Source organism: Neoarius graeffei, chromosome 5 (genome assembly GCF_027579695.1).
Source record: "Neoarius graeffei isolate fNeoGra1 chromosome 5, fNeoGra1.pri, whole genome shotgun sequence".
NCBI classification, from domain to species: domain Eukaryota; kingdom Metazoa; phylum Chordata; class Actinopteri; order Siluriformes; family Ariidae; genus Neoarius; species Neoarius graeffei.
Window position 1 is genome coordinate 51,822,629 of NC_083573.1, and position 12,281 is coordinate 51,834,909.

The window sequence follows — 12,281 nt, forward strand, 5'->3', positions numbered from 1 at the left end:
GGTCCAAAGTATTGATCAGGAGTTGTTGGCATCCTTTTCTTGGACAGTATCATGGTCTTACATTTTGTGAGCTCAAAGGTAACTTTCCATTTGGCAGCCCACACTCATCTTCTCAAGGTCTCTATTTAGACTAGCTACTACACTTGCCATCTTGTTTGCAGATCTCATTGGTGCAAATAGCGTAGAGTCATCAGCATGCAGGTATAGCTGGTTTTCACAAGTGTCCACTAGATTGTCTATAAAGACAGAGAATAGAAGCGGGCCAAGTATGGAGCCCTGAGGCACTGAGGCATTGATGGGTGAAGTGTTAGATGATTGGCCTGAGAGAACAACCTTAAAGGTTCCATGATGATAACTCCACAACCATGTGAGAAGCATACCTGTCACTCCCTTGGATTTCAATTTGGCACATACAGTGGGTACGGAAAGTATTCAGACCCCTTTAAATGTTTCACTCTTTGTTTCATTGCAGCCATTTGCTAAAATCAAAAATTTATTTTATTTCTCATTAATGTACACTCAGCACCCCATCTTGACAGAAAAAAAACAGAAATGTAGACATTTTTGCAAATTTATTAAAAAAGAAAAACTGAAATATTACATGGTCATAAGTATTCAGACCCTTTGCTCAGTATTGAGTAGAAGCACCCTTTTGAGCTAGTACAGCCATGAGTCTTCTTGGGAATGATGCAACAAGTTTTTCACACCTGGATTTGGGGATCCTCTGCCATTCTTCCTTGCAGATCCTCTCCAGTTCCGTCAGGTTGGATGGTGAACGTTGGTGGACAGCCATTTTCAGGTCTCTCCAGAGATGCTCAATTGGGTTTAGGTCAGGGCTCTGGTTGGGCCAGACAAGAATGGTCACAGAGTTTTTCCGAAGCCACTCCTTTGTTATTTTAGCTGTGTGCTTAGGGTCATTGTCTTGTTGGAAGGTGAACCTTCGGCCTAGTCTGAGGTCCTGAGCACTCTGGAAGCGGTTTTCTTCCAGGATATCTCTGTACTTGGCCGCATTCATCTTTCCTTCAATTGCAACCAGTCGTCCTGTCCCTGCAGCTGAAAAACACCCCCATAGCATGATGCTGCCACCACCATGTTTCACTGTTGGGATTGTATTGGGCAGGTGATGAGCAGTGCCTGGTTTTCTCCACACATACCGCTTAGAATTAACGCCAAAAAGTTCAGTCTTCGTCTCATCAGACCAGAGAATCTTATTTCTCATAGTGTGGGAGTCCTTCATGTGTTTTTTGGCAAACTGTATGCGGGCTTTCATATGTCTTGCACTGAGGAGAGGCTTCCGTCGGGCCACTCTGCCATAAAGCCCCGACTGGTGGAGGGCTGCAGTGGTAGTTGACTTTGTGGAACTTTCTCCCATCTCCCTACTGCATCTCTGGAGCTCAGCCACAGTGATCTTTGGGTTCTTCTTTACCTCTCTCAGCAAGGCTCTTCTCCCACAATTGCTCAGTTTGGCTGGACGGCCAGGTCTAGGAAGAGTTCTGGTCGTCCCAAACTTCTTCCATTTAAGGATTATGGAGGCCACTGTGCTCTTAGGAATCTTAAGTGCTGCAGAAATTCTTTTGTAACCTTGGCCAGATCTGTGCCTTGCCACAATTCTGTCTCTAAGCTCCTTGGGCAGTTCCTTCCACCTCATGATTCTCATTTGCTCTGACATGCACTGTGAGCTGTAAGGTCTTATATAGACAGGTGTGTGCCTTTCCTAATCAAGTCCAATCAGTTTAATTAAACACAGCTGGGCTCCAATGAAGGAGTAGAACCATCTCAAGGAGGATCAGAAGAAATGGACAGCATGTGAGTTAAATATGAGTGTCACAGCAAAGGGTCTGAATACTTATGATCATGTGATATTTCGGTTTTTCTTTTTTAATAAATTTGCAAAAATTTCTACATTTCTGTTTTTTTCTGTCAAGATGGGGTGCTGAGTGTACATTAATGAGAAATAAAATGAACTTTTTTGATTTTAGCAAATGGCTGCAATGAAACAAAGAGTGAAAAATTTAAAGGGGTCTGAATACTTTCCGTACCCACTGTAGACCATTGTGCCACACTTTGTCAAAGGCTCCTTTGATGCCAAGAGTGATGATGCATTCTTCATTTCTATCAAGGGAAGTATTACATATCTGAACAAGGATGGTGAGAAGGTCAGTAGTGCTGTGATTCGGTCTGAAGCCGATTTGTCTGCTGGAGATCAACTTATCAACCTAGATAAGTCCCCTGGAGATTGGTTTGCTGGAGCTCAACCACAGCTTCCATCACCTTGCTGATGATGCAGAGGAAGGAAATGGGTCAGTACTTTGTTGGATCAGCTCTGAAATCTCTCTTGTGCACTGGAATAACAAAAGCAGTTTTCTACTGGTCTGGGAAAACAACTATGGAGAAGCATAGTTGAAAGAAACAGCATAATGGACTTGCCAGTTCTGCACAGCATTCTTTCAAGACTCCACTTGGAACCTGGTCAAGACCAGTAGCTTTGTCAGGCTTGAGATATCTCAGGATCTTTGTGATGTCTTCAGGTCTGAAGACTGCTTTGTCCAGCAAGACTTCAGGGTGCATTGTAGCCCCATGTGGTTGATGGTGACCATTTTCTAGTCTACATTTTTCTGCAAAAGTCTGACTAAAAATGTTGGCTTTGTCTTTTGCTGTTATGTGCCCAGTGCCAGAATGTTCAATAGCAGGAATTTCAGAGTGGCTGGACCTTCCAGAAAGGGAGTTTATGACATTCCACCACTTTTTACTACTTAAACTTCTGTCAGCAAGGTCATTCTTGAGTTTTATGCTGTGGTTCCTTTTAACATTTCTTTCTGCCTGATTAAATGCATTTCTTGCTTGTACAAACTTCTTCTTGTTTTTAAGTGTACTATGTTTTTTACCTTTATGGTAGATGCATCTTTTCCTTTTTGCAATTCTTCTGCACCTATCGTCAAACCAGGCTTTGTCACCTGTTTTCCTGGTAGCTGTTCTGCTTGAATGTAAACATTCATGGCATCACAGATGACTTCAGTGATCTTTGTGCAGACTTTCTCTGGATCGTTGTCATTGAAAAGAGCAGGTCAGTTGACTGATGACAGATATCCCCTTATATCCCAGAAGTTGGCCTTTTCATAGCACCAGACTTTCTTTTTGCATGGCTTGTCACGAAATGCTGATATTTCAAACTGTACAAGCACAGGGTTGTGGCCTGAGGTACCTATGTTGGCAAGGGTTGTAGCTACAGCAAGTAGGTCTGTCATGACTAAGTCCAAGACATTTTCCCCTCTAGTCAGATCTTTCACAATTTGCTGCAGACCTAGACTATTTGAAAATTGTTGAGTGCGGCGACCTGCACTGTCTGTTATTCGGCTACCCAGCCAGTCTTGGTGATGGACATTGAAGTCTCCAACAAGCAAAACAGATTCTGCCCCACTTTCAGTCATTTTAGGAAAGGTGTTGAAGTCCAGGTATTCAAGAATGTCATTGTTAGCACTTGGTGGTCTGTAGACAGCACCAGTCAGTAATTTCTGTGAATGGAGGGCTCCCGAAAACCACATGATTTCCAGGTTTTGTGGATCTCTTCTTGGGTCATGGTGGAATGCAATTCCCTCCAAGCAGTAGACAGCAATACATTTGTTTGAGACACCTACTCTATCTCTCCAGCAACAGAGAGAGTAGCCTGGGATGGTGATGGAATTATCTCCAACTGGTACAGTTGAGTCAAGGAAAGTCTCAACAATGATTACAATGGATAGCTGCTTCCCATGACAAAGGTTGGCAAGTTCTCCTATGTTCGAACATAGTCCACATACATTGATTTCCATAACTTTTAGTTCCTTATTTCGTAGTCAATGGGCCAGGCAATAAAGGGGGTCAATTTCCCTTTAATCTGTCCATTCGAGTTTCTTAGTTTTAGAATTTGTAGCAAGTGAAGATTAGCACAAGGACCAAGAATGCACCTGACCAGTGCAGTAGAGGTATGTACTGTACATAACCTGATCTAAAAGCATCAAAAAACTCGTAACAAATCATATTCTGTGAAGAACCACTTTGCCAAGGATGGGATGATCAGCACTGGTGAAATACCTCTACTACCCCTACAACTTTATTCAGAGATACTTCTTTAAACATACATTGAGCTCTAATTATAAAATTAATGGCACCTTTAATAAAAATGAGCAAAAAGTGTGTGTGTGTGTGTGTGTGTGTGTGTGTGTGTGTGTGTGTGTGTGTGTGTGTGTGTGTGTGTGTGAAATGAATGTACAAATCCCATTTCCAGACAAGTTGAGATATTTTCCAAAATGCAATTAAAACAAAAATGTGTGATTTATTAATTCATGTAAGCCTTTATTTAACAGGCAAAAGTATAAAGAACAGAGGTTCAATAGTTTTACTGACCAATTTAATTGTATTTTGTAAATATAAATGAAGTTAGAATTTGATGCTTGCAACACACAGAAAAAAGTTGGGACAGAGGCATTATTAATCGTACTATTGTATTACATCACCTTTCCTTTTAATAACACTTTTTAATCATATGGGAACTAAGGATACTAATTATTGCAGTTATGCAATTGGAATTTTTGTCCATTCTTGCTTGATACAAGACTTCAGCTGCTCAACAGTCCGTGGTCACTGTTGTCTGTTTCTCCTCTTCGTGACGTGCCATTTATTCTCAGTAGGAGACAGATCTGGACTAGCAGCAGGCCAGTCAAGCACATGCACTCTGTGTCTTCAAAGCCACGCTGTTGTAGCCCTTGCAGAATGAGGCCTGACATTGTACTGCTGAAATAAGCATGGACTTCCCGGGAAGAGACATTGCCTTGATGGCAACATATGTCTCATTTAAAAAAAACATCCCAATGTACACCTCTGCGTCAATGATATCTTCACACACATGCAACTCGCCCATGCCCTGGGCACCGATGCACCCCCATACCATCACAGATGCTGGCTTTTGCACCTTTCTCTGATAACAAACTGGATGGTCATGTTCACCTTTAGCACAGAAAACTTGACATCCAGTTTTTCCAAAAACAAGCTGAAATGTGGACTCATCTGACCACAACACACATTTCCACTGTCTTTTGGTCCATCTGAGATGAGTTCAGGCCCAGAGAAATCGACAGCATTTCTGCATTGAACTGATGAATGGCTTCCTCCTTGTGTAACACAGTTTCAGGTTGCGTTTCTGGATGCAGCAGTGGACTCTGTTAAGTGACACTGGTTTTCTGAAGTACTTCTGAGCTCATGTGGCTATATTTGTCACATTAGCATGACAGTTTCTCAGCCAGTGCTGCGTGAGGGCTCAAAGGTCATGCACATTCAACAGTGGCTTCCGACCTTGCCCTTTATGCACCGAGATGTCTCTGAATTCCCTGAAACTTTTCACAATATTACGTACTGTAGATTTTGAAAGACCTAAATTCTCTGCAATCTTCCATTGAGAAATGTTCTTTTTGAATTGACTAACAATTCTCTCATGAATTTTGGCACAAAGGAGTGAGCCACAACCCATCCTTGCTTGCAAAGACTGAGGCTTTGGTGCATGATCCTTTTATACCCAATCATGGTACCTTCACCTGTTAACAATTAACCTGCTTATTGTGAAAGCTCCCAAAATTGTGTTACTTGAATATCTTATAAACTTTTCAGTCTTGTTTTGCCTCTGTCCCAACTTTTTTTTAGTGTGTTGCAGGCATCAAATTCTAACTTCGTTTATATTTACAAAATACAATTAAGTTGGTCAGTAAAACTACTGAAAATCTTTTCTTTGTACTTTTGTCAGTTAAATAAAGGTGTGAATTAACAAATCACAGATTTTTTTGTTTTGATTGCACTTTGTAAAATATCACAACTTGTCTGGAAATGGGTGGGGTTTGTAATGAGCAGCAGGATGGTGCAGAGTGTAGCATTGCTGCCTCACAGCTCCAGGATCCCTGGATCGATCCTGAGCTCGGGTTACTGTATATGTAGTGTTTTACATGTTCTGCCCGTAGCTAAACCTGACCTAACCTAAAATGATAGGTAAATCATTCAGGTGTGCCATCAAATTCCAGCACACTTTTCCCATGTCCTTGCATAGGGGTAGTGATATTAGACACTACATGTGGCTAGTCTTTCTGAAAGATACTGTTACATACAAATCACAAGTGCCAGGATGTTTGTTCGTCACGCCTTAGAGTTTTGTGTTGCGGATTAGGTTTCACATAACGCGCGCGCACACATACACACACACACACACACACACACACACAGAATTGGATACAAACAAGGAATTTGGTGTAACGTTGCTAGAAAAGTTGCAGTATGTTATCTCTGAACTTTGTTTCTTTACAATCTGTTCTCTCTCTCTCTCTCTCTCTCTCTTTCCCCCCTGGTCTTTCTCACTCTTTCTCTCTCCCACCCTGTGTGTGTGTGTGTGTGTGTGTGTGTGTGTGTGTGTGTAGACATACTCAGGCCTCTTTTGTGTGGTCATAAACCCGTACAAGAATCTACCCATCTACACAGAGTCCATTGTGGAGATGTATCGTGGGAAAAAGCGTCACGAGATGCCACCACACATCTACGCCATATCAGAGGCAGCATACAGGAGCATGTTGCAAGGTACCCTAAGCAGCTCCACCCTGCTTCACTTGTGCTACACTAGCAATATAACTGATAATATTGACAAACTGGCAATATTATCTGATCATGTAATATACTGTAATATAACCGATCATGACAGTGTTACAGTGTGTGGAAAACCTAGATGAAAAGATCAACTCATACTGAACTTATTTTTTGAAAATATTGATATTAATATCACCTGTGTTGGTTCAACGCTGATCTACCACACAGAGTCTGACTTTTAATCTTACTAACACCAATATCCTCTTTATCATTTTCCAAATGCAGACTTGCTTATTTTGTTACAAAAATCTTTAAAATGCATTAAAAGCTTTTTGTCTTCTTTAATGTGCAAAGTCGTTTTAGTAAAGGGAGCGTTTTCCAAATTGCTGCTTTTACATGTCAATCCAAGCAGCTTCTATTTCAAGAAACCATTTATTAGAACAGTCCTGTGTGTGTGTGTGTGTGTGTGTGTGTGTGTGTGTGTTATCACAGATGTGTCCTCACAATAAAATTCTGTCTCTCTCTGCTTTCCTCCCTCTCGTTTAACAGACAGAGAAGATCAGTCCATTCTTTGCACGTGAGTATTATAAACTACAGTTGTAGAACAGATGTATTAAAGCTTATTATTACAGTCGGTATAAACTCCTCCCATCACAAGCATTTGTCTGCCTCTTCAATATAGCAGAGATTCTGTGAGATTTGATGATGAGGCATGCTTGGAGATCTTTTGGCAGGCATATTTAGTTTTTTTGTATTTTTTACAGAGAGTTCATTCCACTGCAGCTGCCTTTATAGAAGCAGTCTATCCACATGATCTTTGACTTTCATTAATATTATAAAACAATCCATTTCCTCCTGCTGGTTGTTTGCTGCTACTTTTGCTCCACTGTTTGTGTTTTTTGGTGTTGCACATGTGGGTGAGAGTGTCTAACTGAAGACAGTGTCCATTTATCTCTTGCCAGTGTTTATTTTGTAGCCTGAAGCTATGCTGCATTTTTATTGCAGTCTTTATTGGGCTTAGTCTGCATGTGTTTATTTGAACGTTTCTGTGGTCATTTTATGTGTGTGTGTGTGTGTGTGTGTGTGTGTGTGTGTGTGTGTGTGTGTGTGTGTGTGTATGGGTGGGGGTTCGTTCCAGAGGGGAGTCCGGAGCAGGGAAGACAGAGAATACAAAGAAGGTGATTCAGTACCTGGCACATGTGGCATCATCTCACAAAAGTGGCACTCTTGGCCGCAGTAAGGACAGCACTCTGCAGGTGAGTACAGAATGACGGCATGGGACACAGACAATGATTCTTATTGCCAGTTTTAGTTTGTTTCATGCGCTGCCTGCTGCAATAAAGAAAATTGGCCCTTACATCCCCATATGCTCTTTAAATATTTATCCTTTCCTCCTTTGGTTCGCCTCTTTAACGCATGCCTTTTCTTTACTTTTCTTATGTTCACTCTTGCTCTTTTCTTGTCCTTCTCTCCACTCTTCTCCTTCATGCTTAAGATGGATGGTACACGTTCCCTGGGTCGTGGCAGTAGTACTATAAACAGGGTAAGTGGGTCGTGATCTTCGGAATAACACGCCCTATTGTATGATTTATACCACACTCTGCTCTTTATCCAGTGTGCACAGAATCGGGGGTACACTAGTTCATGTGTGTCAAACTTAAGGCCAGATGAGGTGTTGCCATAATCAGGCCAATTTTCTGAACATTATAGAAGCCACATTCAACCACAAGAAAAATGAAGTAAAGTTTAATTTCACACTTTTTAAGCCAGCAACCAAATGGCATATCTGACATGTTACACTGGCACAAGAGTCTTTAGTTAATAAGAACATTAAGAACATGTATTAACACGTTGACTTCATTGCTTAATTCTTCTTTCGTTCAGCGCTGTAGGTTCCATCACTTGCTTGCAACTTTTAAACTGCAGTTTCCATGCTTAAAGTAGAATGTAGGATGTTTCTAGGAAAAGAGAACTTTTTCACAGACTTTTTAACTGTTTGCAATATTTGGCAATAAAACGTACAGGTATGATCCTAATAATTTAAAGTGGAACTTCACCCCTAGCTCTGAGCCTAAAAAGTGGGCATGGAGAGGGGGTGGGGAGAGGGGTGGAGCAAGGGGCGTGGATGTATGAGATGGCAGTTGCTCAGTGAGTTTTGATAAGCATATTTGAAAATGAGCCCAGACTCCCACTCACAGGCGGGGGCTGTAGGCCGAGAGTGGTCCTCAAACCTCTGATTAGGGGGCATTCATTCTTTATAAAAATATCATGACATAGAGAAGTAAAATAAATGATAAATGGTTGACTCTACATCAGCATCAGCCTTGCAAGGTTCAGAATGGTTTTAATGATGGCGTTCTGAGCCATTTTCAACCCATAAAATGGCAATTTTTATAAAAATGTTAATTTTGTCAATATTAACAGCAGCACTAATGTGTTTCATCACCGTACAGTAATATAATTTATTTTACAGCTCAAAACCACATTTAAGTGTGCAGTACCTCTTTAATTATGATCCTACTTGGGCTAATCAAATGAAATTAAACAAGTATTAAAATTGTATGTGTTTGTTTGGGATGTTGTGTATTCCTTTGAAACAGTAAACTCTGCTCACACTGCTGCATATGTCTCTGCTGTTGCTGCTGGAAGTGCAGCTATCTGTGTTCCAAGGACATTTTGTAATGTAACAGCTTTATCCCCTTTCTGGTCCTCAGTTTGGTTACCATATTTTGTCTTTCATAGCAGTCACATAGAAATCACGCTGGCGAATGTCCACTAAGAACAATGATGTACTCACTTTTTTCCTGACATCTTTGTAGCTAGCTACACCAGTGACTTTGGTGCTAAAATAGGGTGACCAGACGTCCCGGTTTTACCGGGACAGTCCCGATTTGGGGTTGTGTGTCCCGAGTCCCGACAAAAGTCTGTCAGGACACGGATATGTCCCGGTTTTCGCCACTCACGACGTTTGAGACTGAGCAGCGTGGGAATCATTAGCGGAGAAATGTCTGCATTTACTATTTTGATGAATTGACAGGAATCGTAAACTTTCCTGGTTACTGCCCCCTGGCCCTGTGGCATGGGTGTTTATTTAGCCACATTATTCCAGACAACAGAACGTGTTGCCATGCAACAATAAAATAAACATTAACTGGCGCGAATGTTCTTTGTCTAGCAGCTAGCAGCAGTAATGCCGCAGCAATTATGCTGAAAAGAAAATGGACCTTTTCCAAAGATTTACAGGGCACCTACCCCTTCCTCCGAGAGGTGCAGAACAATGCGCACAAAGCCTACTGCACACACTGTAAGTGTTCCTTCTCCGTAGCCCACGGTGGTAACGCCGATATACAGGATCACATTAAAACGGATCACTCTTCTTGTAAATATACGTAGGCTAATGCATTTTGTTTAGAGTGGGTGGATTGACAGTCGCCTTAGCTTTGTTCCTGTGCTTTGTTCCTGTACTGAGTTGGGTAGCCTATGTTGCAAATGCTGTGCGCTCCTGTGGGGGCTTTCCTCAGGCTGTCGCCCCTCTCCTCCTTTATTGCTGTTTTGTTTGAGTGTATATTCTCAAATCACTTGTCTCTTTTTTGTTTCTGTTTAACATACCATTCTGACAGTTTGGCTATATTGCTGTGTTGAACAGCTTGTTGCACCTTCCATTAAAGTGTTCACTTTTGTACACATCTTCTTGCTTTATTCATTCAGTTATGGGGAATGGTTAGTAAGGTTGATTCTGACCTAGGCTATGTTGAGGTCACATATCTACTTTTTAAGTTCATGCTATAGTGCATACAATTTTAGAGCTATAGCCTACATGTGCATATGCATTCTTCTTGGCGTTCTCACAAACAGGTGAAATAAATCAGTTTAAATTTGGCCTATGGACATAGCCTGGCCTATTCTCAGCCATTACAAAATCTGTTGTCTGACCATAATTTAACTGATCTGTATACCACTATGCTACTAGATAACAAAATGCCTGTTTGTTTTATTTCATGTGAGCTGTTGATAAATGTGAGCTTCAACAAAATGATAAGAGCACCTCTCTGAGTGTCACGTTTACATAAAAAAAAGGTGTGCGTGCACGAGCATGGTTGTGCGCAAAAGTGTCCCGGTTTCAGACTAGGGAAATCTGGTCACCCTATGCTAAAAAACACTAGGCATCAGTGTATGTAGAGTTGACAGCCAGAATGCATTTCACAATTATCATGATAAAGACTCCAAATCCAAATAGGCAGTGAAAACGTGAAAATACTGGTAGCGTGCTATAGGCCATTTCAATATTATTATAATTCAGATGTAATGAATTGATGCAGTGGTCTGTGTTCAGCCTGTAGGTCGTGAGTTTGACACCTGTACACTGGATGCTAAACCCACTGGATCAGAAGGGTTGCTGTTTGCACTTTTTGGTGGTTTTCAAATATCAGAACTCTAATCTACAGTCTATAAACAACATCATAATAACCACATTGTGCACTTTTTAAATGTGGGTTCATTTGTTTTGTGTGTTTATCTGTTCCTTTAAACATGTCTTTGTGTTTGCAGTTACTTTAACTTATTTTTTTGTCATATTTTTTTTCCCTTGTGTTTCTCCTGCACTCCATCCCTTCCTTTATTGCTGTGCTCTAACAGAGTGTGCAGTATGTGAGTATGGCCTGACTCTGAGTTTGGAGATGGCAATGATTTGACTGTGTGCTGAGTTGCTGTTCTCCTCTAAGGGACGCTGTAGCCTTAGCAGAGCTTAGCAGGGACATTAACGGTGTCCAGCCTCAGTCAGATTTATATTTTCAACTGTCGGCTGCAGAAAGTGTATGCCCGCGGGTTGCATTTTTCTTTTAAACACATCATCAAGCATGCACATCATCAAAGACTGAGGCTGTCCACCTTTATTATCGGCACATTTATAGTAGTTGCTATGAATTTATAATAGCTGACTAGAAATAGACAATTAAAATGCGTGTAGTGCTTAGTAATGGCTGGCTGCTCCCTCCTGCTTGTTTCCTGTTTATACTGGACCTTGTAGTTGCCAGAGCTTTGCAGTGTCTCACACAGTGCTGGGGCACAGATAGGGTTCCCCCTCCCCCCATTTTATTGACACATTCCTCTCTGTATCCTGTAGGGGGAGTTAGAGAGACAGCTACTGCAGGCCAACCCTATCCTAGAAGCCTTTGGCAATGCCAAGACCGTCAAAAATGATAATTCTTCCAGATTTGTAAGACTTTTTTTATCCACTTTGTTCTGCAGACATGTTTGCACATCTGTGAAATGCTGTATCTAGTTAAAACTGTTTTGCATCTAGTTTTAAATGTGTTTTGCTGTCATTTCAGGGTAAATTTATCCGCATTAATTTTGATGTGGCTGGATACATAGTCGGTGCCAACATTGAGACCTGTATCCTTTGATTCTTGTGATGAATTAAGAATATCAAATCGTATTCACAGTTTGTTCTTGATTTCTTGCGTCTCTTCAACACTCGGTTGACGCCGATCATTTGCATTGTATTTCCTTGCACTAATTGTGTGTGCCCTTAACTAGTGTGTGTGTGTCAGACCTCTTGGAGAAGTCTCGAGCTATCCGGCAGGCCAAAGATGAGAGAACCTTCCATATTTTCTACCAGCTGCTGTGTGGAGCTTCTGAGGCCATGAGAGGTAAGAGGACACAGACACACAGTCAAACGTCCA

General features: G+C 41.4%; 1 protein-coding gene across 6 annotated transcripts in view; it reads left to right on the forward strand.

The window, feature by feature from the left end:
• Positions 1-12,281, forward strand: part of myh14 (myosin, heavy chain 14, non-muscle) — a 72,711-nt gene that overhangs the window by 19,640 nt on the left and 40,790 nt on the right. For 4 of the 6 annotated variants that reach the window (XM_060921953.1, XM_060921954.1, XM_060921956.1 and 1 more), the window contains exons 4-10: positions 6,435-6,591; positions 7,147-7,174; positions 7,736-7,853; positions 8,093-8,140; positions 11,720-11,812; positions 11,928-11,991; positions 12,150-12,248. In XM_060921953.1, coding sequence (XP_060777936.1) covers positions 6,435-6,591; positions 7,147-7,174; positions 7,736-7,853; positions 8,093-8,140; positions 11,720-11,812; positions 11,928-11,991; positions 12,150-12,248 — 607 coding nt within the window. The remainder of the gene's footprint in view (positions 1-6,434; positions 6,592-7,146; positions 7,175-7,735; positions 7,854-8,092; positions 8,141-11,719; positions 11,813-11,927; positions 11,992-12,149; positions 12,249-12,281) is intronic. The other 2 variants (XM_060921955.1, XM_060921957.1) reach the window with 1 other exon arrangement.